The sequence below is a fragment of the Cervus elaphus genome, chromosome 18, assembly GCF_910594005.1.
Source record: "Cervus elaphus chromosome 18, mCerEla1.1, whole genome shotgun sequence".
NCBI lineage: Eukaryota > Metazoa > Chordata > Mammalia > Artiodactyla > Cervidae > Cervus > Cervus elaphus.
This window is the reverse complement of record NC_057832.1, coordinates 59,160,363-59,184,461: the sequence shown is the minus strand read 5'-3', so window position 1 is coordinate 59,184,461 and position 24,099 is coordinate 59,160,363. Positions and strand designations below refer to the sequence as shown.

General features: G+C 38.4%; 1 protein-coding gene across 3 annotated transcripts in view; it reads left to right on the top strand.

The window, feature by feature from the left end:
• The window catches only part of CFTR (CF transmembrane conductance regulator), a 191,923-nt gene that overhangs the window by 155,797 nt on the left and 12,027 nt on the right, over positions 1-24,099 (top strand). For all 3 annotated transcript variants that reach the window (XM_043873384.1, XM_043873381.1, XM_043873383.1), the window contains exons 23-24: positions 6,909-7,064; positions 19,708-19,797. In XM_043873384.1, the coding sequence (XP_043729319.1) occupies positions 6,909-7,064; positions 19,708-19,797 (246 nt within the window). The remainder of the gene's footprint in view (positions 1-6,908; positions 7,065-19,707; positions 19,798-24,099) is intronic.

The window sequence follows — 24,099 nt, the reverse complement described above, 5'->3', positions numbered from 1 at the left end:
TTTTTTTCCTTAGCCATTTTCTGTCTCCTGTACCCACCATAAGCATTCTTCATTTCTGTTACCATGTTGTTGTATTTTATCTCTTGCATTCCTTTTTGAATTATATTAACATTTCCTCCTCTCTGTTTACAATACCTGTTCCTGCATATTTTCTACTTTGTTCATTAGTGCTTTTAGCATACTGTTCATAGTTGTTTTAAATTTCCAGACTGATAATTGTAACATTTCTGGCATAATCTGACTGGTTTTGATGCTTGCTCAGTGTCTTCACGCTGTGCTTTTTGCCTTTTAGTATATGTTGTAATTTTTTGTTGACAAGTGACACTATATTCTAGATAAAAGAAACTCAAATAATTAGGCCTTCACGAGTGTCAGGTTTGGGGTAAAAGGAAGTGTTCTATTGCTCTATAATTATGTCTCAGTCTTTTACTGAGACTGTGCCCTTGGGCTTCACGAGTGCTTCTCAGATTTTTCTCCCCCTTTAGGTGCAGTAGTGCACTTGTGTGGGTTGGTGCTGAATGTTTTCCTTTCTTTGATCAGTTAGGTTCTAATAAAAAAAAAAAAAACACAAAAACCAGTAGGTTCAGTTCTGGTAAATTAGTTTCTCTTGAAGGAGGCTTTGTTAAGAAAAACAGGATGTTCTGGAATATTATAAAATTGTTGTTTCTCACCTCTTCCTGAGGATATCAGAAGATATTTCTGTGTACTTCACTGTGAGATTAACTGTTGGTGGTGGGCTCTTGGAGGTAATACTTATAAAAGTGTGTGAATCTTCCCTATGAATGGCTCCCTGGGAGTTTTTTACTCTTAGACTTTACCACACTGAGCCTCCAGCAATTTGTTTAGATTTCCCTAGGGCTTCCCAGGTGGCACTAGTGGTAAAGAACCTACCTGCCTGGGAGGGAAGTTCGGGAAGGTGGGGACATGGGTTCACCTATGGCTGATTCTAGGGATTATATTCAATAGATTCAAGGGATTAGATCCAATAGACAAACTGCCTGAAGAACTATGGATGGAGGTTTGTGACATTGTACAGGAGGCAGTGATCAAGATCATCCCCAAGAAAAAGAAATGCAAAAAGGTAAAATGGTTGTCTGAGGAGGCCTTACAAATACCTGAGAAAAGAAGAGAAGCAAAAGACAAAGGAGAAAAGGAAAGATAAAGGCATTTGAATGCAGAGTTCCAAAGAATAGCAAGGAGAGATAAGAAAGCCTTCCTCAGTGATCAATGCAAGGAAATAGAGGAAAACAATAGAATGGGAAAGACTAGAGATCTCTTTAAGAAAATTAGAGATACCAAGGGAACATTTCATGCAAAGATGGGCGCCATAAAGGACAGAAATGGTATGGATCTAACAGAAGCAGAAGATATTAAGAAGAGGTGGCAAGAATACACAGAAGAAGTATACAAAAAAGATCTTCATGACCCAGATCATCACAATGGTGTGGTCACTCATCTAGAGCCAGACATCCTGGAATGTGAAGTCAAGGATGCATCGCTATGAACAAAGCTAGTTGAGGTGATGGAATTTCAGTTGAGCTCTTTCAAATCCTAAAAGATGATGCTATTAAAGTGCTTCACTCAGTATGTCACCAAATTTGGAAAACTCAGCAGTGGCCACAGGACTGGAAAAGGTCAGTTTTCATTCCAATCCCAAAGAAAGGAAATGCCAAAGAATGCTCAAACTACTGCACAATTGCGGTTATCTCACACTCTAGCAGGAGAAGGCAATGGCACCCCACTCCAGTACTCTTGCCTGGAAAATCCCATGGACGGAGGAGCCTGGTGGGCTGCAGTCCATGGGGTCGCTAAGAGTCAGACACAACTGAGCGACTTCACTTTCACTTTTTACTTTCATGCATTGGAGAAGGAAATGGCAACCCACTCCAGTACTCTTGCCTGGAGAATCCCGGGGACGGGGGAGCTTGGTGGGCTGCTGTCTATGGGGTTGCACAGAGTCGGACACAACTGAAGTGACTTAGCAGCAGCACACGCTAGCAAAGTATTGCTCAAAATTCTCCAAACTAGGCTTCAAAAGTATGTGCACCATGAACTTACAGATGTTCAAACTGGATTTAGAAAGAGGAAACAGAGATCAAATTGCCAATATCCGTTGGATCATCAAAAAAGCAAGAGAGTTCCAGAAAAACATCTACTTCTGCTTTATTGACTTCACCAAAGCCTTTGATTGTGTGGATCACAACAAACTGGAAAATTCCTTATGGGAATACCATACCTTGTTACCTGCCGCCTGAGAAATCTGTATGCACATCAAGAAGCAGCAGTTAGAACTGGATATGGAACAACAGACTGATTCCAAGTCAGGAAAATAGTATGTCAAGTCTGTATATTGTCACCCTGCTTATTTAACTTATATGCAGAGTACATCATGAGAAACACTGGGCTGGATGAAGCACAAGCTGGAATCAAGATTGCCAGGAGAAATATCAATAACCTCAGATATGCAGATGACACCACCCTTATGGCAGAAAGTGAAGAAGAACTAAAGAGCCTCTTGATGAAAGTGAAAGAGGGGAGTGAAAAATTGGCTTCAAACTCAACACTCAGAAAACTAAGATCATGGCATCCGGTCCTATTACTTCATGGCAAATAGATGGGGAAACAATGGAAATAGTGAGGGACTTTATTTTTGGGGGCTCCAAAATCATGCAGATGGTGACTGCAGCCATGAAATTAAAAGATGCTTGCTCCTTAGAAGAAAAGCTGTGACCAACCTAGACATAATATTAAAAAGCAGAGACATTACTTTGCCAACAAAGTTCCATCTAGTCAAAGCTATGGTTTTTCCAGTGGTCATGTATGGATGTGAGAGTTGGACTCTAAAGAAAGCTGAGCACCAAAGAATTGATGCTTCTGAACTGTGGTGTTGAAGAAGACTCTTGAGAGTCCCTTGGACTGCAAGGAGATCCAACCAGTCCATCTTAAAGGAAATCAGTCCTGAATATCCATTGGAAGGACTGAATTTGAAGCTGAAGCTCCAATACTCTGGCCACCTGATGTGAAGAACCGACTCATTGGAAAAGACCCTGATGCTGGGAAAGATTGAAGGTGAGAGGAGAAGGGGATGACAGAGGATGAAATGGTTGGATGGCACCACCAATGCGATCAACACGAGTTTGAGTAGGCTCCAGGAGTTGGTGATGGACAGTAAGCCTGGCGTGCTGCAGTCCATGTGGTCGCAAAAGTCAGACATGACTTAAGTGACTGAACTGAACTTTACTGAATCCCATCATGAAGGTTCCACTCTTTTGACCAAATCACCTCCCAGCCACCCTACCTCCTACTAGTGTCACATTGGGGGGTTAGGATTTCAATATATGAATTTAGGAGAAACACAAATATTCAGCCCACTACATGGCAAAAAGACAAAATAATATTTTGTGCAGAAAAATGGTTCAGTCTTCGTATTAAAGCACTTTGTCCATAGAAATGACTTTAGTGTTGAGAAATCCTTTTACTCTTTAGGCTCTTAATTTAGACTTTTACTTCACAGAATCTGTACTTTAAGTTTTATTTTCAGTGCATGAGTAATGTAGCAAGTATTTCACAAGTTTAACTTAAAAAGAGTAACTTTAAAAAAGAAAACTTATCTTTCTTTTCAGTCTCAAATAGTTTTTTCTAAAAGCTTTTGATTTTTGCCTAAATTTTTAATGTCACTTTCCCCTAACTAGCATCTCTCTTTTCTTTTTCCTTTTCTTTTTCATCTCAAAGTATAGGCTAGGATTTTAATTTGGAGGTAGGTCATTCATGATAAACCTAGATTTATCAAAATGCCTCAGATGACATATTGTATATACTACAATACTGGGTAGTACACTGGTTAAATATATTTAATCAGACTTCAAGACCTAATCTGGATGAACTTATCTGCTTTCTCCACTTGTAGTTTCTTTAAAATACTGAGATGCCGAAACAATTCAAATAATATCAAGGGCTCAGATCATAGCAGCATAAGCACCTAATATCTATTTGATTTTTTAAACACACATGACATTCTGTCTTGACAAAAATTGATGTGAAGTATTTGAATCATTCAGTTACTTATACTGGTTTTGGGAAGAGTAGAGTCTCGAGAACTTACTACATTATGAATTATGTTTTATTAATAATAAACAGATCAATCAACATAAAATTACAGTTATTGTAACTTTAGGTATCTAAATTTCATTTGATTTGACATTTGATTTATAGAGACCAAAGGAAGATAAATGATAATTATAACAGTTTTCAATCTATTACAGTATTAAAATGGTGTTAATAAGACTCTCTGAGAAGAATGTACTGAAACTATTTTATTCGTGGTACAATGAAATTACAACTAGCACCAAATTCAACACTATTTAACTCTCCACAATGTTATCATTGTGATTTATCTTGATCCAAAATTATCAAAGAGGAGGTACATTGAAGTTACCAGAAAACACTGACTTAGAATTAGCATCTGTCCTAAAGGCTTATTTGCGGGAAGTAGTCTGGCCTTATTCAATAGATCACTGAGAAGCCTTAAAACAAATCCCGGAAAAGAATTATTATGTGCCAAGTATATAAACAACAGAAGACTTTGTTAGGTATGAACCAATTAGACATGTTGTTGAAAGCCATGTCTGACTTAATGCAATGCCACCAGTTCAGCTATATAAGGACCCAAAGAGATAGCTAAAACTTTATAGAGCTAAAGATTTACAAATTGCCACTTGGTCCAGTTTTATCCTAATATAAAACCTGGGTTTTCTAAACATTTAAATATTTGCTTCTTAAGGAAAAAGAGTGTAGTCATGTACCTTAATCATTAGACTCCCGGCTAATGATTTAAGAGTCTGAATATCAAGGAACTTATCAGCAAAAGTTCTTGATATGACTTTAGAGCAGGTCACTTCCTGCTCTTGAATTTCCCTTCTCTTCTTTTTATTCATGCCTCCCCTATACAAGGCATACTCAGATTGCTTCTACAGAGCTTTACTGTTGTGTTTGGAAAATCATCAAGTATGGTGAATATGTTTGTACAAAATGGGCTGATGCAGAAATAGAAGTGTGCATATGAAATTTAACAAGATTTTTAAATTGAGTTAACCAAAATTGACTATATCCATTTGTTTAGATTTACTAAATAAGTTTATAATAAGTTTATTCATATTCTACTAAATAAGTTTATTGATTCATCTGCCCTTCCTTCCTCTTTCCCTCCTTCCTTCCTTTGCTCTTTCTCCCTCCTTCCCTCCCTTCTTTCATTTCTTCCATTTATCTGCCACCTACTCACCCACCAGTTTGTCCATCCATCCATTCATCCTTTCATCTGACTGTCTCTCAGTCAGTCCAAATAAGTTTTTTATTTAGCACTTATGTGAACCAACCACTATGCCAGGTGCTGAGAATTCAATAGAAAACAAGATAGATTACCCTGCCCTGTTGAACTTATATTCTTGGGGTGAACACAACAATAATCAAGAAAAGAACAAGTAAAATAATTACCAATTGTGATCCATAGTATGAAGAGCTTCAACACGGGGTTAATGTGCAACATTTTGTTTATTTGATTTCTGTTGTCTCAGAAAATAGGCATGTGTGCAAGTCCTATTGTAGGGCTCTTATAATGGACAGAAAGACAGTTGTATCACAATTGTTTATCAGCTTACCCCAAAGACCTAATTTACTTCCTAGGCCTTTCTGATTGGCATTTAATATGTTAAAGGTTCCTAATTGGTATGCAATATGTTATTACTATTGTGGATTTCTGTATGCTCTCAAGCATTTATTGTAGTCCCTAATTAGTTCTGATTTAGAAACTGTTACTAGTCTGTAATGAGATAAATATAGAAACTGAGAGTAAGAATTCAGAAATTCATGTTTTATTTTATACTTCACTCTGGATTGGAAAGTAAAACACAAAACAAAACGTAAGTGTTTACCACAAATAGTGTAAAAAGCATGATTCTACAAGACTGTTCAGCTCTCTTGCAAAAAGGCCAAATGAGAAAAAAGAAATAGCAATAATGCAAGGGGAAAGAAAGAACTGTTCAGTGCCACTAAATGCTGAGCAGTTTATTCAGGGTTTCATTAATGACCTCGCTCAGAGCTTCTTCCTCTAAGTGCTGGGTCTGAGCTGGCCTCAGAGCAGAGTCAGCTCCCAGTGGGCCGCCTGAAGTGCCTCTTGGCACCTTGCGGTGCAGGCCTTCAGTTCCATGCTGTGTTCTTAGAGTCTTTAAGTAACAGGGATAGTTGTTTTTTTTTTTTTTCTTTCCCTTAATATCCCTTTTGCTTCCTAAAATTCTGTTCTTGCCGGTCAGAATGGATGGAAGAAGTTGATTTGGCAACTGTCCAGGTACTTATCCACTAAGTGGCAAGGCCCAACTTATCTTTTGTGATAATGTGTAGCTCACTGAATTTATTCCGTCTTGTCAGGCCTGAACTTGGCATTCACTTATTTTATTACGGGCAGTATATGAATATTAGAACCCCTGTGGATTTATTAATCTTCAAGCTCGTATTCACATTTGACTAGATCAAGCTGTAGGTCTCCACTTCTGGCTTGAGCCCATTCTCAAAAATTATGTGCTTTAAGACACTCTTTGTTTTCTTCAGTGTGAAGTGGACCTTATTTTAACTTTTTTGCTATTAGTAAAAATCAGAGATAAATGAATTCAGCATCAGGGATCCAGTCCCTTATGGCCAGTTTCTATATTGTCTTCCAGAGTTGCTGTGTTCCAAATCAGTTTTAATCAGAATTGGAGGTATGCAAAAAGGCTTGAATGAATAAGTGAGACTTCTTGGGTGATGATAAAAAAAAAATGTTTTCCATGGGTTTTTAAAATTCATGTATAATATCAGGTTGCATTTATGGTATTGTATCTATGTGTCACAGGACTAATTCCATCACTGTAATATTCTAGGTGGGCCTCTTGGGAAGAACTGGATCAGGGAAGAGCACTTTGTTACTGGCTTTTTTGAGATTGCTGAATACCAAAGGAGAAATCCAAATAGATGGTGTGTCCTGGGATTCAATTACTTTGCAACAATGGAGGAAGGCCTTTGGAGTCATACCACAGGTAAGCAATACAGAAAGACTTAACTAGTAAAAAAGTGACTAAGTATATTTTTCCCCTTATTTGACATTTGAACTCAATAAATTCACATTTCCCTGCAAAATATATTCCCTTTGTATTGCTGTCTTTTTTTTTTTTTTTCTGTTATGCAGTCTTTTTATAGGGAGTAAAAGTTACTTCTAGAAGTTTGGAATTCTCTGATATACAGTTGTTGAAATATTAATAACTTTGATAGCTTTTTCCAGAAGATATAAGCCACAGCAGGAACATGGGGCTTTTGTACTTAGCAACTTTTTTTATTCCTGCCTCAATGGTCTCCAAGTTAGCAATCACAGCAGATTGAGAAATGTTTTCCAAGACGTAAAATATGCTGCTGAAATAACAAACTCTTGGAAGCATTACATAGTGGAATTGAAAATAGAAAGTGTAATGATTGTTTTTTGTTCTTTGAATAGAATGAACCATGTCAGATTAATCTGTAGCTTTTTTAAAAAATGTCACTCTTTGATTTGGGTTACAATGGATCTTCAGCCTCACTGGTTTAGTATCATTCTATCTGTGTTATTGTGCAAAAGGGCTTTTTAATTATGTAAGAAATAGCAAAAGTTCCATTTTTCAATGACCTTAATGGAAACCAAGAAATGTCTTTACTGGGACCAAGTCTGAAAGGCATGAACTGTATATCTACTAGTATTTGTTCTCATCTCTATGGATGTTGTCTCTGTTTTATGATCTCTTTGTACTAATGGGCACTAAGTCCATTCCACTACCATGGTTCTAACAATTCTCTGCTTTTAACACAAAATTAAAATGCCAGGAGCATCTCTGGGTAGATGGACTACAAATCTAACATGAGAAAACGGCTTGTATTTCCTGATAGATTACCTCTGTGGAACATTTGCCCCTTTCATCTAATGAGGCACTAAATATTGTAACTGCTAGACAGATGCTTTTAATTCATTTGTCTAGGCTTTGTCATGGTGCCAGAAGCTTCATCCTGGTTGAACTTTTAAAAAACAGTATTGTTTCTTCAGAAAAAAAAAGAGGGATTGTTAGTGGGTATGAAGATAAAGAAACACTGGGAATACAAGTATCCCGTGGTGACAGCATTAGGCAAGATAACAATGTTGAAGAGCTGGGGATAGAATCTGGTTGTCTAAGAAGCACTGCCATTCAATTGACTCTCTGTTTTCTGATCCCATTTTATTTATTTATTTTTTCTGATCCCATTTTAAACTACAATAGTGAAGCTTTTGTTCTTTTTTATTGTTCTTGTTTATACAGATCTGCTCGTTAGAGTAATCAAAGCTCTGAGAAATAATTTCAGTTTCTTTGGGGATCCTTTTGTTTATCTTACTTGTGATGGAGAGATTTTTGTTTTATTGTGTGTTCTATTCAGGGCTTCCCAGGTGGTGCAGTAGTAAAGAATCTGCGTGCCAATGCAGGGGTCGAAAGTGATGCAAGTTCCATCCCTAGGCTGGGAGGATCCCCTAGAGAAGGAAATAACAACCCACTCCAGTTTTCTTGCCTGGGAAATCCCATGGATAGAGGAGCCTGGCAGGCCCCTGTTCATGGGATTGCGAAGAGTTGGGCATGACTGAGTTACTGAACACGTACATGTTCTATTTAGGAACCCAAATATGTAAAGCATGGAGGAAAACCAAGTAGGCTAGAGTTATGAAAAATTTTTTTCTTGACTTTCTGTCAACATGAATCTTCCAAACTTCCTTTTTCCCTCTTCCATGGCATCAAGGGTTTATTATAAACTAAACAAGAACTACTTTAAGCTATGCCTTTATAAATGTGATCATGCTAATAATAAATGTTTCTCATTATACATGTTTACAACCCTGTTTTCTGGGACAGTCTTCCAGTATCACAAGGATGTCTGTAAGACAGAAAGTATTATTTCTTCTATAGTGACATCTTGAGAATGATAAATGAATTCCCAAGAGAGAAAGAGGGCAAACTCCTCAGACCTTTTTAACATCCAAATCAAGAGATGCTTTGATTTTCCCAACTTTCCTTTAAAAGTTCAATTTTTTTTTCTTTCCTAGAGTTTGATCTTTAAAACGTGGCATGAAGAAATTAAAAATCCAGGAAGTATTTTTCTTTGCTTTTCCATCTTTTTTTTTTTCTGTCTTCCTGACTTTGCAAGACCATAGTTCCCCAAGACCTCTGACACTTGAGATATCAGAGATCTCTAGGCCCGTTAGTCACTTGTTTCCAGGTACATGAAACAGGAAACTTTGAACAGGAAACTTTCCTGTCCCTCAAAGTGATCCTGAGACATCAGCTGTGGAATCACAAGATGTCTTTAGTTTCGGCAAGTTCTTACAGTTTGTGTGTGTGTGTTCTTTCCTCCTGTAGCTAGAAATCTTAGAAAAGGTACCAGCGTGGAAAACAGTACATTGTGTACATTTTGAGGTGGCGCCTGCTTGAATTTGTTCTACTTTACCTCTAAGCCCTGAGAGCATGAAGAGGAGACAATGAGGCCTATTGTCAGAGTCCCATTGACTTAGCCAATTGAAAACCAAAACTTAAAATTGTTCATTCTTCTTGAACCTAGTTAATCACTTAATTCAAGAAAAGCAGAAAAATGAGTTTATTCTTAGAGCTTCAAATACAAATTTGAAAGGCTGCAAACTATTATTAGGGGATGACTCGGCCTCTTCCTGCAGTGAGACTCTTTGATCTGAAAATAATCTGTACCAACACAGCGTAGTGTCTTTTGCTATGAGGGCTATCAGATAGGGTCAAATCATGTATCCGTAGAGCTGAACAATGATATTGTATGTGCAGCACTTCTCATTCAATTTCACAGTAATTAACAATTTAATACTTAGTTATTAAGCTACTTCCACATGCTTTAAGTAATAATAAGTACCATGGGTTCTGTACTTAAGGTATAAGATGTTGAGGTCTCAGTCCAGCCCATGAGAGTTCAGTGAGAACTCATTGATTTAAGTCAAGGATTAGAGGGAGAAGCCAAAATGATAAATAGAGGTAATTAAGTGTAGTGGTGAACAATGAGAGCGAATCATTCACATGATGAGAGAGAATCCATCTCCAAGCTCTGTCATGGCTGCTTCCACCACAAGCTGTATCCTTCCATCTTTTGCTCCCACTACTATGCTTTTCTCATCTTCTTAAATTCTCTATTGCACACAAAGTAAACTTTCTACAGCACCATTCCAGCTCTGTGCTTTGTCAAGTCAAAAACCTTCTAGGACACCCCTTTCTTCACGGATAATGTCCAGATTTTTCCATTTGTGGTTTAGGTCCCTGATAATCTGGTTTCAACAACCTTTCTAGTCAGATCCACCACTCTTCACACCTGGCACTTTTAAGTTTCAGTCAAGCTGGACTTGCTGTGCCATGGGCGATACCTCAGTTTTCTCGCTCATTCCTCTGTTCCTGCATTCCCTCTGTCTGAGATGACCTTTCTTCAGCTGAGTCACTTTGGCATCTCAGAAGTTAACTCTGCCAGTTGGCCTTTTCTGACTCCCTCCCTTCTCCCTTTAAGCCTGACTCTAACCCCAGCTCTCCACTCCCATATCCCAGGCCCAAGTGGGATCGAGAACTTTGTTTATAAATCTCTCCTGGCACTTCTCTATGTCTTATATTGGAATTATTTATGTATTTATTTAATTTCCACCCAGTATTGTAAACACTTTGTAGACATGCTAATTAAGGAAGCAGATTTAAACACGAAGTCATCAACAATCAGAAGATTAGCAAGAAGGCTGTAGTAGAAATACAAAATAAAACATAGATTTTTTTTTTTTCCTTTACTGTTTTTTCTATCTCTTATATAGCACATACAATAGCTTGTATGGTAGGAATTCATTACCCATATTTTCTGACTGAGTCATGAAATGCTTGCTCTCATTTCCAACAGGTTGTTGTTCTGCCAGTATCTGTATTTTACTAGTATTATAATCTTTGGCAAGTTATTTAGTTTCTCTGAGCCTCAGTTTCCTTGTCTGTAAAATGGGTATAATGGTAGTAAAACCCTTTATTGGGGTTTTATGAGGATTAAATGAGTAAAGGAATAAATAAGTTAAAGTACTTAAACTACTTCCTGGCGTGTGTTAAGTGTAATACTCTGTTGTTCTAGTTGTTACTTTTATTTATAGTTCCTTGAGAATAGGGATCATGTCTCTTTCATTTCTATATTGGAAAGGAACAGGATGAATGAGTATTGACAGTTTCACAGAGAAGATGATGATGAAAGTGCGCCTTAAAGGGTCAGAAAATGTCTTGGTTTTAGAAAGGTTGGGGGCAGGCAGTTGTGGAGAGGATATTCCAGGATCCCAGAGAGGCGTATTATAAGCCACTACAGAGATGACAACTAGAATAAGAGTTGAGGGACAATGGGCAGAGAAGACCATCTGTTAGGAAGCATTAGGAGAAAGAGGGAGACTTGATTCATACTAAAGTGGTCTAGTGAGGAGTGGGTTGAATCTTCCTGAGTTGGGAGGTAGGTGGTAAAGGGCAGCAGAAGTGGAATTCAGCAGGCAGGACAGGGAGCCGGGAGAGCTAGGGAGCAACTCCCTAGCTGTGATGTGGGAGCCTGAACTAAAGTGAATAGGACGTAGGGCGTTGGGCGTGGAGTGCCGAATTTAATGGAGAAAAGGAAAATGACTGGTGTGGGTATTAGTACAACACGATTGTACTGTTTCTGAGCCTAAAAATTGGAAATTTGTGGTAATTTACTTAGATCTGGAAATCATTTCTAAAAGTATATATTAAAACATTGTAGTGTAAAATGTTGTGAAAAATGACTTTACAGAAACATAATTTGAACATGTTACAAGCAGTCATTTATATATGAATGATTTGTACATCAAAATTAGTTATTTTTATCAACCTTAAACACTTTTGACTAATAAAATTCACCTAGTTTTCATTACTTGATGTTCTTAAAAGCAAAGCAGCATTTATTTTTAGACATTCTGTAATGCCACCTTAGGATCTCGATTTGTTCATATTGGATGGATTTTAATTGCACAGATTTAACTTATAATGGAGTTTTGCAGACATTGCCAAAAGGTGAGATCACAGACACTGTGATGCTTATAAGTATTTGGGTCACATTTTAATAAAACTATACATGGTCTTTGTACATAGTTATATATACATATATGTATGAAGGTATATGTATATATATTATATATAACATATTTTATATATTAAAATATATGTAGGCTTTTCCATTTCATGCTAGTGGTAAAGAACCTGCCTGTCAATTCAGGAGATGTAAGAGTCTCAGATTTGATCCCTAAGTTAGGAAGATTCCCTGAAGTAGGGCATGTCAACCCACTCACGTATTCTTGCCTGGAGAATCCCTTGGATAGAGAAGTCTGATGGGCTGTGGTCCAGAGGGTCACATAGAGTCAGACATGGCTGAAGTGACTTCGCATGCTATACATATACATATTTCCCTTCTGAGTCAAAACAAAACAATACTATTCTTAAAGATAAGTCATTCCTCCCACTTATTTAATCTATCCTACATTTAGTAACTGCAGAAGCCAAATCCTTTTTTGCTTTTCATCTGACATCCAAACTAAAGCATGATGCCTGTTTCTGTGATGTGTGACCAGCTCCGAGTGTTCCACCCAGGCTTGCCATCTCATCTCCAGCTGAGTGGTTGAGGCGTGAGCTTCAGGGAAGAGATAAGTCAGGTGGTGAACGATGGTTCTCTCTTTGTTCTTCCTTGAGTCCCAAGTATTGCTCTTTGTAGTGTACATACATGACTTTAAATAAACATCAAATATTTGTACATTCTAATTTTCCTACTGGTGAACATTTTCTTGAAAGAGAAGCGGCAGATCATTGTGATTTATAGTTTCAGGGTTTTTTGTTTTTTTTTTTTTGCTGCACAATCAGACCATGCCACCTTGGTCAAACCATATAACTTCTCAGGACCCTGGCTGTTTCATTCATACACCAGGGAAAGGACATAAGTGACCTCCAAGGACATCTCACCTTTAGAGATGATGAGTTTGTAGAAACACAAATTTCAGTAGTATAGAAAACAATAAGACACACACTGGCACCCCTCAGAAAACAAGTGAGTGCCAGACACTATTTATAAGATGAGAATGGCATGTTTGATTAACTGTATGAAATTGAATTCTGACTGAACCACTTTAATTTTTCTTTAAAGTTAAAATGAAAGTATTGATACTTTTTTTATGCTAGACTATAAACTGTAAACAAAAGACCTATAGAATTGGTCATGTCACATCATGTTTAGTCGCTTTAGTCATGTTCGACTCTTTGCAATCCTATGGACTGTAGCCCATCAGGCTTATCTGTCCATGGGATTCTCCAGGCAAGAATCCTGGAGTGGCTTGCCATGCCCTCCTCCTCCAGGGATTGAGCCCAGGTCTCCCACATTGCATGCAGATTCTTTACCATCTGAGTCACTAGGGAAGCATGGTATCAAATCTACTACATCTAAAACTTTTGGATGTCTGAAAGTGAAAAGTGAAAGTGTTAGGCACTCAGTTGTGTCTGAGTCTTTGCGACCCCATAGACAGTAGCCCGCCAGTCTCTTCTGTCTATGGAATTCTCCAGGCAAGAATACTGGAATGAGTAGCCTTTCCCTTCTCCAAGGGTTCTTCCTGACCCAGGGATCAAACCCAGGTCTCCTGCATTGCAAGCAGATTCTTTACCAGTTGAGCCACCAAGTCTTAGTCTAGCTTCAACAAATAACTTTCTTCCTTCATAATTTTGAATATGTATCTATTTTGCATAAAATTAATTAACATATAATATGTTGCCATATGTTTGATAAATATTGCATGTAAATTATCAGGCTACTGTGAAAAAAGGTGTACCTTTTCTCAAGCTGTTACAAAGAAACATTAAAGCTTTAATGGGCTGTTACTAGTATTCATTTAAAGTCACTGGGTTTTGGTAGCTATTCTTCCATAAGGAAGAAAAATAATATTTGCTGAACTCTATTGATATTTTCATAGTTTTACTTCTTATGTTCCCATCAGCCCATTTATTTATTCAGACAATATTTACTGAGCATACACCATGTGAGGCCTGTGTGCTGATGACGGGTTACATAGCAGTTATGGTCTAGGAGAAGAGTAAGACATTAAAAACAAAATGCTCATAATGCATATTTAATTTTATTAATAATATTCACTGTACCCTGTGAAAGTAAAGTATAGGTATTATGATATCCTATATTGAGGCACCTTATTTGGTTTTAAGCATCAGGAGGAATTCTCTGAGGAAGTGACATTGAACTTGAGACCTGAAAAATACAGTTGGCCATAGGAAGGAGACAGGAGATGAGATTCCCATGCAGGAAGCATAGAGTGTGTGAAGTGAACTGAGGAATTGAAAAAAGCCAGGTGGCTGGAGTGCAAAGGGAGTGGAGTGGACAAGGGCACTAGATGAGCCAGACACAGTGAAGGAGGTTGCACAATGGTGGGTCTGTAGGTCATCTTAAGGGTGCTACATTTGGCCCTGAAGGTAATAGAAAACAGTTGAAGGTGTTTTTTTTTTTTTTAATTAAAAAAAGTTGTTCATTTTTGACCCTGTTGGATCTTCGTTACTGCATTCCACTTTCTCTAGACACGGCGAGTGGAGACTACTCTCCAGTTGCTGTTCATGGGCTTCTCATTGAGGTGGCTTCTCTTGTTGCAGGGCACAGGAGCTAGGGGATGCAGGCTTTAGTAGTTCCAGTATGTGGGCTCAGTAGTTGTAGCACACAGGCTTATTTTCTGTGAGGGATCTTCCTGGACCAGGGATCGAACCCATGTCCCCTGCACTGGCAGACAGATTCTTAACCACTGGACTACCAGGGAAGTCCCCACTGAAGGTTTTTTTAAAAAGGTTAATGACATGATCCAATTTATATTGATGGTGATTTCTTTGGTTTCTAAAGCAAGGAAATAGGAGGTTCTTACACTGTTCAGAGAATGATGCTGGTGGCTTGAACTATGTGGTAGCTGAAGCGATAGAGAAATAAATGGCTTTGAGTTTTATTGGGTAAACAATCCACAGGACTGATGATTAATTCTTTTGGGGATGATCAGGGAGAGAGATAAGTCAGGCATGACTCTGAATTTTGTGGATTGATAAAATGAAGGGCTTCCATGGTGGCCCAAATTGTTAAAACTCCACCTGCAATGTGGGAGACCTGAGTTCTGTCCCTGGGTTGGGAGGATCCCCTAGAGAAGGGACCAGCCACCCACTCCAGTATTCTGGCGTGGAGAATTCCTTGGACAGAGGAGCCTGGAGGGCTACAGTCTGGTTCAGTTCAGTTCAGTTACTGAGTTATGTCCAACTCTTTGCGACCCCATGGACTGTAGCACGCCAGGCCTCCCTGTCCATCACCAACTCCCGGAGTTTACTCAAACTCATGTCCATTGAGTCGGTGATACCATTCAACCATCTCATCCTCTGTCATCCTCTTCTCCTCCCGCCTTCAGTCTTTCCCAGCATCAGGGTCTTTTCCAATGAGTCATTTCTTCACATCAGGTGCCCAAACTATTGGAGTTTCAGCTTCAGCATCAGTCCTTCCAATGAATATTCAGGACTGATTTCCTTTAGGATGGACTGGTTGGATATCCTTGCAGTCCAAGGAACTCTCAAGAGACTTTTCCAACACCACAGTTCAGAAACATCAATTCTTTGGCACTCAACTTTCTTTATAGTCCAACTCTCACATCCATACATGACTACTGGAAAAACCATAGCTTTGACTGATGGACCTTTGTTGGCAAAGTAATGTCCTTGCTTTTTAATATGCTATCTAGGTTGGTCATATTTTTTTTTCCCAAGGAGCAAGGTCTTTTAATTTCATGGCTGCAGTCACCATCTGCAGTGATTTTGGAGCTCAAAAAAATAGTCTCTCATTGTTTCCCCATCTATTTGCCATGAAGTGCAATGATGTTCATTTTCTGAATGTTGAATTTTAAGCCAACTTTTTCACTCTCCTTCACTTTCATCAAGAGACTCTTTCATTCTTCTTTGCTTTCTGCCATAAGGGTGGTGTCAATTGCATATCTGAGGTTATTGATATTTCTCCCAGCAATCTTGATTCCAGCTTGTGCTTCATCCAGTCCAGCGTTTCTCATGATGTACTCTGCATATAAGTTAAATAAGCAGGATGACAGTATACATCTTGATGGATACACCTTGATGTACTCCTTTCCTGACTTGGTACCAGTCTGTTGTTCCATGTCCAGTTCTAACTGTTGGTTCCTGACCTGCATACAGATTTCTCAAGAGGCAGATCAGCTGGTCTGGTATTCCCATCTCTTGAAGAATTTTCCAGTTTGTTGTGATCCAGACAATCAAAGGCTTTGGCATAGTCAGTAAAGCAGAAGTAGATGTTTTTCTGGAACTCTCTTGCTTTTTTGATGATCCAACAGATGTTGGCAATTTGATATCTGGTTCCTCTGCCTTTTCTAGATCCAGCTTGATCATCTGGAAGTTCATGGTTCATGTATTGTTGAGAATTTTGAGCATTACTTTGCTAGTGTGTGAGATAACTGCAGTTGTGTGGTAGTTTGAGCATTCTTTGGCATTACCTTTCTTTAGGATTGGAATGAAAACTGACATTTTCCCATCCTGTGGCCATTGTTGAGTTCTCCAAATTTGCTGCCATATTGAGTGTAGCACTTTCACAGCATCATCTTTTAGGATTTGAAATAGCTCAACTGGAATTCCATCACCTCCAGTAGCTTTGTTCATAGTGATGCTTCCTAAGGCCCACTTGACTTCACATTTGAGGATGTCTGGCTCTAATTGAGTGACCACACCATCATGATTATCTGGGTCTTGAAGGTCTTTTTTGTATAGTTCTTCTGTGTATTCTTGCCACCTCTTCTTACTATCTTCTACTTCTGTTAGGTCCATACCATTTCTGTCCTTTATTGTGCCCATCTTTGCATGATATGTTCCCTTGGTATCGCTAATTTTCTTCAAGAGATCTCTAGTCTTTCCTATTCTGTTGATTTCCTCTATTTCTTTGCATTGATCACTGTTCTACAGTCCATGGGTTTGCAAAGAGTTGTACATGACTGAGTGATTTCATTTTCAAAATAAAAGCACTATCTGTCAAAATGGAAAAGCCCAGAGGTAGAGTAGATTTTAGAAAATCAAAAAATGTGACATCTCCCCCATTTTATAGTAACAGTGAAACTTTAAAAGATTGGGTTCTTGTTCGTTGGCACACTTGCCAGGAAAGAGCTGTATTGTCGCAGCATCTGCACAAGGCACTCTGCCCTTAGCAAACTTCTGTATTTGCTTTGATGTTTTAATACTTTCAGCCTCTACCTGTGGTCCTCCAGAATGCTGGCATTTTTCCATTTGGCCAAAGTAAAATTTCATATTGTGCTTTCCATTGGATACGTAAGTCCCCGTAAAAGTTACAAGGACACTGTAGCCCAAATAAAAACCCTTGAATCAGGTCCTGCATAGAAAGAGAAAGCTAAACTCTCAATTCACAGTGTAGGTACTGAGCCTGTGGCTTGAGGGATGGATAGCAGTGCTTGAACTGACAGTTGTGCTGCTGAGTGCGAATGGGCTCTTTATGGACCCACTGGGCTGCTGCTGCCCAGCCTTTAATCTTTCCCAAGCTCCAGACCAGGAATCAAAACTGGTCTGCCCAGGACTTGAGGCATTTTGCCATGAATTTGAAGAGCACTCTAAAGGTTTGAATTCCAACTCTACAACTACTAGCTCAGTAACCTTGGGCAAGTCACTTAACTTCTCCCGACTGTGATTTCTTCGTGAACAGCAGTAAGATCTGTCTCATTAAATTTATATGAAGATAAAAAGAGACAACACATGTAAAGAGTCTTATCTGGCCCATGGTAAGCCAGCCATAGACTCTGTTGTAGCCTCTGAGTTCCTGGTAGAGATAACTTTAGTGAAGTGATGCACTGTCTGATACTTTGTAAACTCTTAACAGTTGTTATTTCACATCTTTATCAATAATGCTAGAAACTTTTATATAAAGAAAATATTAAAAGAAGGTATGTGAAAGACAGTAAATGGCAAAATTCCATCGGCAAGCCTTTGAACTTTAGATACTAAATAAGCCTGATTGCTTCAGTAATAAATTGACTGGCATTCTCAGAGCCACTTCTCTTTACTTTATCAGAATCTCTCAATAGCATACATTGTCTGTTCTCTTTAGCTTATTTGGGCATTACTTCCTTTTACTTGGGAGCTTGGAGGAGGATGTACAAAAAATATACCCATCACCTCCTATGAGCTCATGAGTCATATATTGTCTCTTATGTTCACTTCTGCAAAGCAGTGGAAGCGTCCCTTAGGAACTGATTTGATGCAAATTAAGAAATACCAGCATAATCTTGTTGCCTTCTGCAAAGGGTTCCTGAGATATTTGGCAACAACCTTGTTCCTTAAGCCATAAATTATGCCCCAGGGAATGAGGTCTCTCATAGGACTATCCTTGAACTTGACTGCCACAGCAAGGCACAGACACCATTCATCTGGGGCCAACTTACCTTCTGTAGTTCCTCACAGATCAGATGGGTGCTGAGCATTCTCTCTCAGTCTAAGGCAGCTAGTGAAAATTCAAAAAATTTGGTTAGCAGTTCTCCTGACTGTTATTAACCAAAGGCAAAAGAAAAAAGGTAAAGAAAAAATTTTCTGAACGTTAACATCAAAAGTATTTTTCAGTTCACCCATATATACAGAGAGAGACCTAAATATTATTATTGTTGTTGCATTTTCCAATGAGACAGTGATTTTCTTACATTTTTTCTTTATTCACATAGGCATTTCAGTAGACAGTGAGGTAGCAAGCAAGGGTGAGAGCTGTGCAGTGTTCCTTAACAGGAAATTAGGTTGTCAATTTGCCACCTCAGCATGATCCATCTCATCTGCCCCCCTTCCCTTTGTGACATGCAGTCAGTTACACAAATATTTGATTTTCATTCTTTCATTGATTTCTAAGTTGTAACCCTTTCCTGTGCCTGTCTAGGTACACGTTTGCCTTGGTTTATAGACCATATGAACATATGTGTTTGACTGTCTGTAAATTCAGACAGTTTCAAAATCTCTTAGGAAGCTAGGGTTATAAAAGAAATACAAGGAAAATACCGCAGCAAAATAAGAATTTTGTTCTAACAAGTTCATTATAACTCATAAACGTAATTTTTTTTTTTTTGGCTGCACTGCACGGTATGTGGAACGTCCCTGACCAGGAATGAGACTCGTGTCCCCTGCTGTGAAAATACAGAGTCTTAACCACTGAACTACCAGGGAAATCCTCATAAGCATAATTTTTAACTGTTTAATTTTACATTATATTTGCTTATAATAATATTGCTCTGAATAAAAAATTTTAATTTCCCACAACTTAAAGTGATCTCAATTTCTTTATCCTAAGGACATGGAAGTTAGATAAGTATTCACAAGGGGTTTCAGATGTAGCTGTAATATTTTATTTCTTTAAAAAAGATACCAAGCAAATATAAAAATTTTTTAAATTAAAACTGAGTGGTAAGTACATGGATATATCATTATTTTATTTTAAAATATTTTTTCTGTTTGGAATATTTCACAATAAAATAAGGGAAATATACAAAGATGTTTAGGTTATTCATGCTTTCCTCTTTTTTTGTTACTATAGAAAGTATTCATCTTTTCTGGAACATTTAGAAAAAACTTGGATCCCTATGGACAGTGGAGTGATCAAGAAATATGGAAAGTTGCAGATGAGGTAAGGGTGTTAACTGAAGTAATTTTGGAAAGGGTTGCTCATATGCACACAAGATTGGTTATCACAGCTGGGATCATTTTGCATACTCACCTTTGTGCATGTCGGTACACGTATGTGTGTAAATTTAAAATGGAAAACTCTTAACACTCCTGGAGCACCCAACTCTTTGGATTAGACTTTTCCTCAGTGGTCAGTCAGGCTCCAGCGCCAGCATTACGTTAGCCTTCCTCCAGAGTGTGCATCACGGAGACATGAACTAGGAGAGACCTAGACACCTACACCAGGATTATTCACCATCCAGAGAAGCTTCTGTCCGTTCCTTCTCATCTGTTCCCCATCTGGGTTCTGAAGGTTTCCCAGCGCAAACAAAGCTTTGGTTTGATATGATACACTTCTCTGGAAAACACAGGTTTAGCAAAAGGGTAGTGATCGTTTGTGCTATGGTCTTCTCTGGAAGTCACCAGGAGTCAACTGCCTTCGGGAGCGCTGGTCATGAGCATCTCTATGCAAAATATGATACTAAAGGACCTAGATGTGGCATGCTGTGTTCTTTGAGGTCATTGGTACACTATAGGAAATACATGGTTTGAAATAGAATCTAAATTCCTGAATAACAACCTGTATCATAATGAAATAACAGCCTGTTTATAAGGAACAAGTGGTTCATTATAATTGAAGGTATGATACGGAGGAATTAGAGTTGGTGGAGAGCTTAAGTGGAAATCTTGGCTTGCTTGATAGACACTCTAGCTGTTAACTAATAATTCTTGAAATACAGGCATCGTATTTAAGAAAGGAGAACATAAGTTGTTCTAGTTTATCAAACTTGAGGTTTATGTCCAAAGATCTGAATGGTGCCCGACTACAGTTATGGGACTTAAGAACGCTAGATGCAAAGGCCTTCTTAGAGAACAACTTTATCCCACTGTTTCCAACATATTTGGAAATCTTTTTAGTCCAAATTTTCTTTCCTTGTCTGCCTCCCTTCGGAGTTGATCTTGCCAGGAGCTTTGAAATGCCCATGAGTTTAAACACTTACCCATTGAATGTCTAACCTTAACATGCCCCTAATAAAATGCACTTAGATTAACCGTCTTCATTATCAAAGTTTCCTTATTACTGAACAAACAAGGGTTTTAAAGAAAACATTAACTAAATTGCAAGTGACACATTTTAAGGTCTTTGATGTGACTTCAGAGAATGAACTATAGGAACACAATGTGGTGGGAGAGAAACTTTGAAAGGAAGGCAGAAGACTTTATAAAATATGGAAGTATTGCCAAGTCACAATAAAATTTACAGGAAATCAGGGTCATAAAAATAACCTAAAGTTTTAGAAAACATGGTTAAGATTTTTTTTAATCATTACAATTCTTTTAATGATATATATTTCAGACATTCTAATTATGTTACAATCGCTAACATATTTTCTTTTTTATGAATTTGAGAACAGTAATAGGTAAAATTCCATCAGCAAGTTTTATCATTTTGAAAGTTTTACATATTCAAATTTTGATTGTCATTGCCAAACTGCTACACAAAATAAGATATACTAATGATACTTCTAACAAATTTTCATTATTTACATGATAGGCAACTGAGAATACTCCTGACATTGGTTACTGATTATAATACACAAATTTAACTACCCACCAGTAAATGTTCAAAAGCTCTCAGAAAAAAAAAAATACTCAAAATCACAGAAATTCTGTTCTCACAGAAGTATATATGGAAACATTAAAAAAATACATAGCCACTTAAACATTTTATATAAAAATTAACATTCTTTTAGATATAAATGAAGCAGGTTTCTACACATTTAAGCTTATAACTGAAATTCCATTTCCATTTTTTGTTCAAAAAGAAAAAAAGTAAAGCAAAGAATAGATGTTTAAATAGAAATTATCCTATCTATATCCCTCAAACTAATTTTACATATGTATGTGTATATACATTTACAATATGTTTATATATGCATATAAATTTTCAACCAGTACATTTATATGGTATAGCAAAATAACCATTACTTTACGTTAGCTATGAAAATAACTATGACTTAAATGACAATTCCCTTTTAATGCCTTCCTTTCTTCCTAAAGATAAAAATAAAATCCTTTGGGCATTTTTCTTCATTAAAAGTATACAACCTAATCTTTTCCTATGAGAATCTAACAGTCTGAAGACATGAAGACAATCTATGTATCCCCATGCCCAAAAACTCACTGCATACACACCAACTGTGATGATAGACCCAAGATGGCAGAGTAGAAGGTCAGGGGCTCATCGTCTCCTGTGAACTCCAAAATTACAACTCGCTGCTGAATAACCGTTGACAGGAGAATGAAGGATCTGCCAAAAAAGGATACCCCACATCCAGCAAGACGGCTGGAGGGGCAAAATTACATTTCGAATCAAACCCCATACCCACCAGAGATGCTTGGAGGGCTCAAACAAAACCTTGGGCTCACCAGGGGATGCCACAGAGTCTGAGCCAGACCTGTCTTTGAGTCTGAGTGTCTCCTGTGGAGGTATGGATCAGCAGTGGCCTGCCGCTGGGGCAGGGGCTCTGGATGCAGCAGACCTGGGTATAGCATAAGCACTTTAAATGCTAGTATAATGCAAAAATTTTACCTGTTTAGATTTTTATTTGATCAGCTCATATTTAGGTATATCTTTTTACTGGTCTTTTTAAAATAATCTGCTGTTCATAAAGTTGCTGCTGCTGTCTTTGTATTAATGTCATGTATTTGAGGAATATTGGTAAATTTTTGTTGAAGTAGCATTAGAATAGAGCACAGACAAAGCAGCAAAAGCCCAGAGAAGCAGAAACTACATTGGCTTACAAGTTATGGGGTCTGGGTTTAATCCTATATGGTTGATCCATACGCTTTGCCCAAATAGGACCATTTGGGGATGTGTCCATTACTCACCTGGACAGGAGACTGGGACGAAAGATGTCAACCAGGACTGGCCAGGGAAAACTGGGATTGAATATCATCTCATCTTGGCCTGTCTCTGACCTTAGTGTGACTCGTTTCTCTAGAGGTAGATGAACTGAGTTATAGCAGAGAGTTAACACTTGAATCTTATCCCAAGAGCACCTTCTTTGTAATTCCCCTTTCCCTGAAAGGGAAATCAAAAGAGCTCATGAAGACAATGTCAGGCCAAGAAATACTCTATTCCTACCTTGGATTTGGCCCTACACTCCAGGTGGGACCTTTGCACACCTGGACTGGATCGTGTGAAGCCATGAGGAACATGCCTAGTTACAAACTCTAAGACTTGGGAGCAAAACTGGTGGTCAAAGCAGCTCTTTTACCCTTTGTGCCCTAGGCCCAGGCCTTCATCCTGGCATTGTACGCTTTATCATTCAATGGATGAATTTAAAGCAAGTCCAAGGGAGAGAAAGAGTTTTTGTCTATGACCTGGAACTATGAAAGAAGACTCTTGAGAGTCCCTTGGACTACAAGGAGATCCAACCAGTCCATCCTAAAGGAGATCAGTCCTGGGTGTTCATTGGAAGGACTGATGCTGAAGTTGAAACTCCAATACTTTGGCCACCTGATGCGAAGAGTTGACTCATTGGAAAAGACCCTGATGCTGGGAGGGATTGGGGGCAGGAGGAGAAGGGGACGACAGAGGATGAGATGGCTGGAAGGCATCACCGAATCAATGGACATGAGTAAACTCTGGGAGTTGGTGATGGACAGGGAGGCCTGGCATGCTGCGATTCATGGGGTCACAAAGAGTCAGACACGACTGAGCGACTGAACTGAACTGAACTGAAACCACTGAGGACCAGATAGTTCTCCCTAGGAGCCCTGACTACCAGCTGTGTAGACTAGGAGAATTTCAAAGGAGGCTGAATCTTGAGGGAGAAAAAAAAAAAAAAATTAGACCCCTAACATTGTGGTCTAATAAATTGGTAGGGTTGCTATAAATTTTTAGGCTAGTATGTATAAGAGGCCCAGCCTAGGGCCTGGCAAGTAATAGTCAGTGAACATTAGCTATTATAGTCATGTTTTCATGTGGTCTTTACCTGGTTGTCTTTTATATGTTGCTGTTTGACAGAATCCTATTTGTTGTCTTACTTTACTTACTTTTCCTGGAAAATATCATGCATCTTCATAGCTCTAACTAATTCTTCTGTGCTAATGACTCCCAAATCTGCCTGTTCCCAGAGCTTCCTCACTGACGTTTTAGCATGGACAGGCATCTTATGTCCATAAGTGAGTTTCGTAGCTGCACCACCCACACAGTTGTCTTGCATTTCCAGTCTCGGTGAATGGCATCACCAGCTGC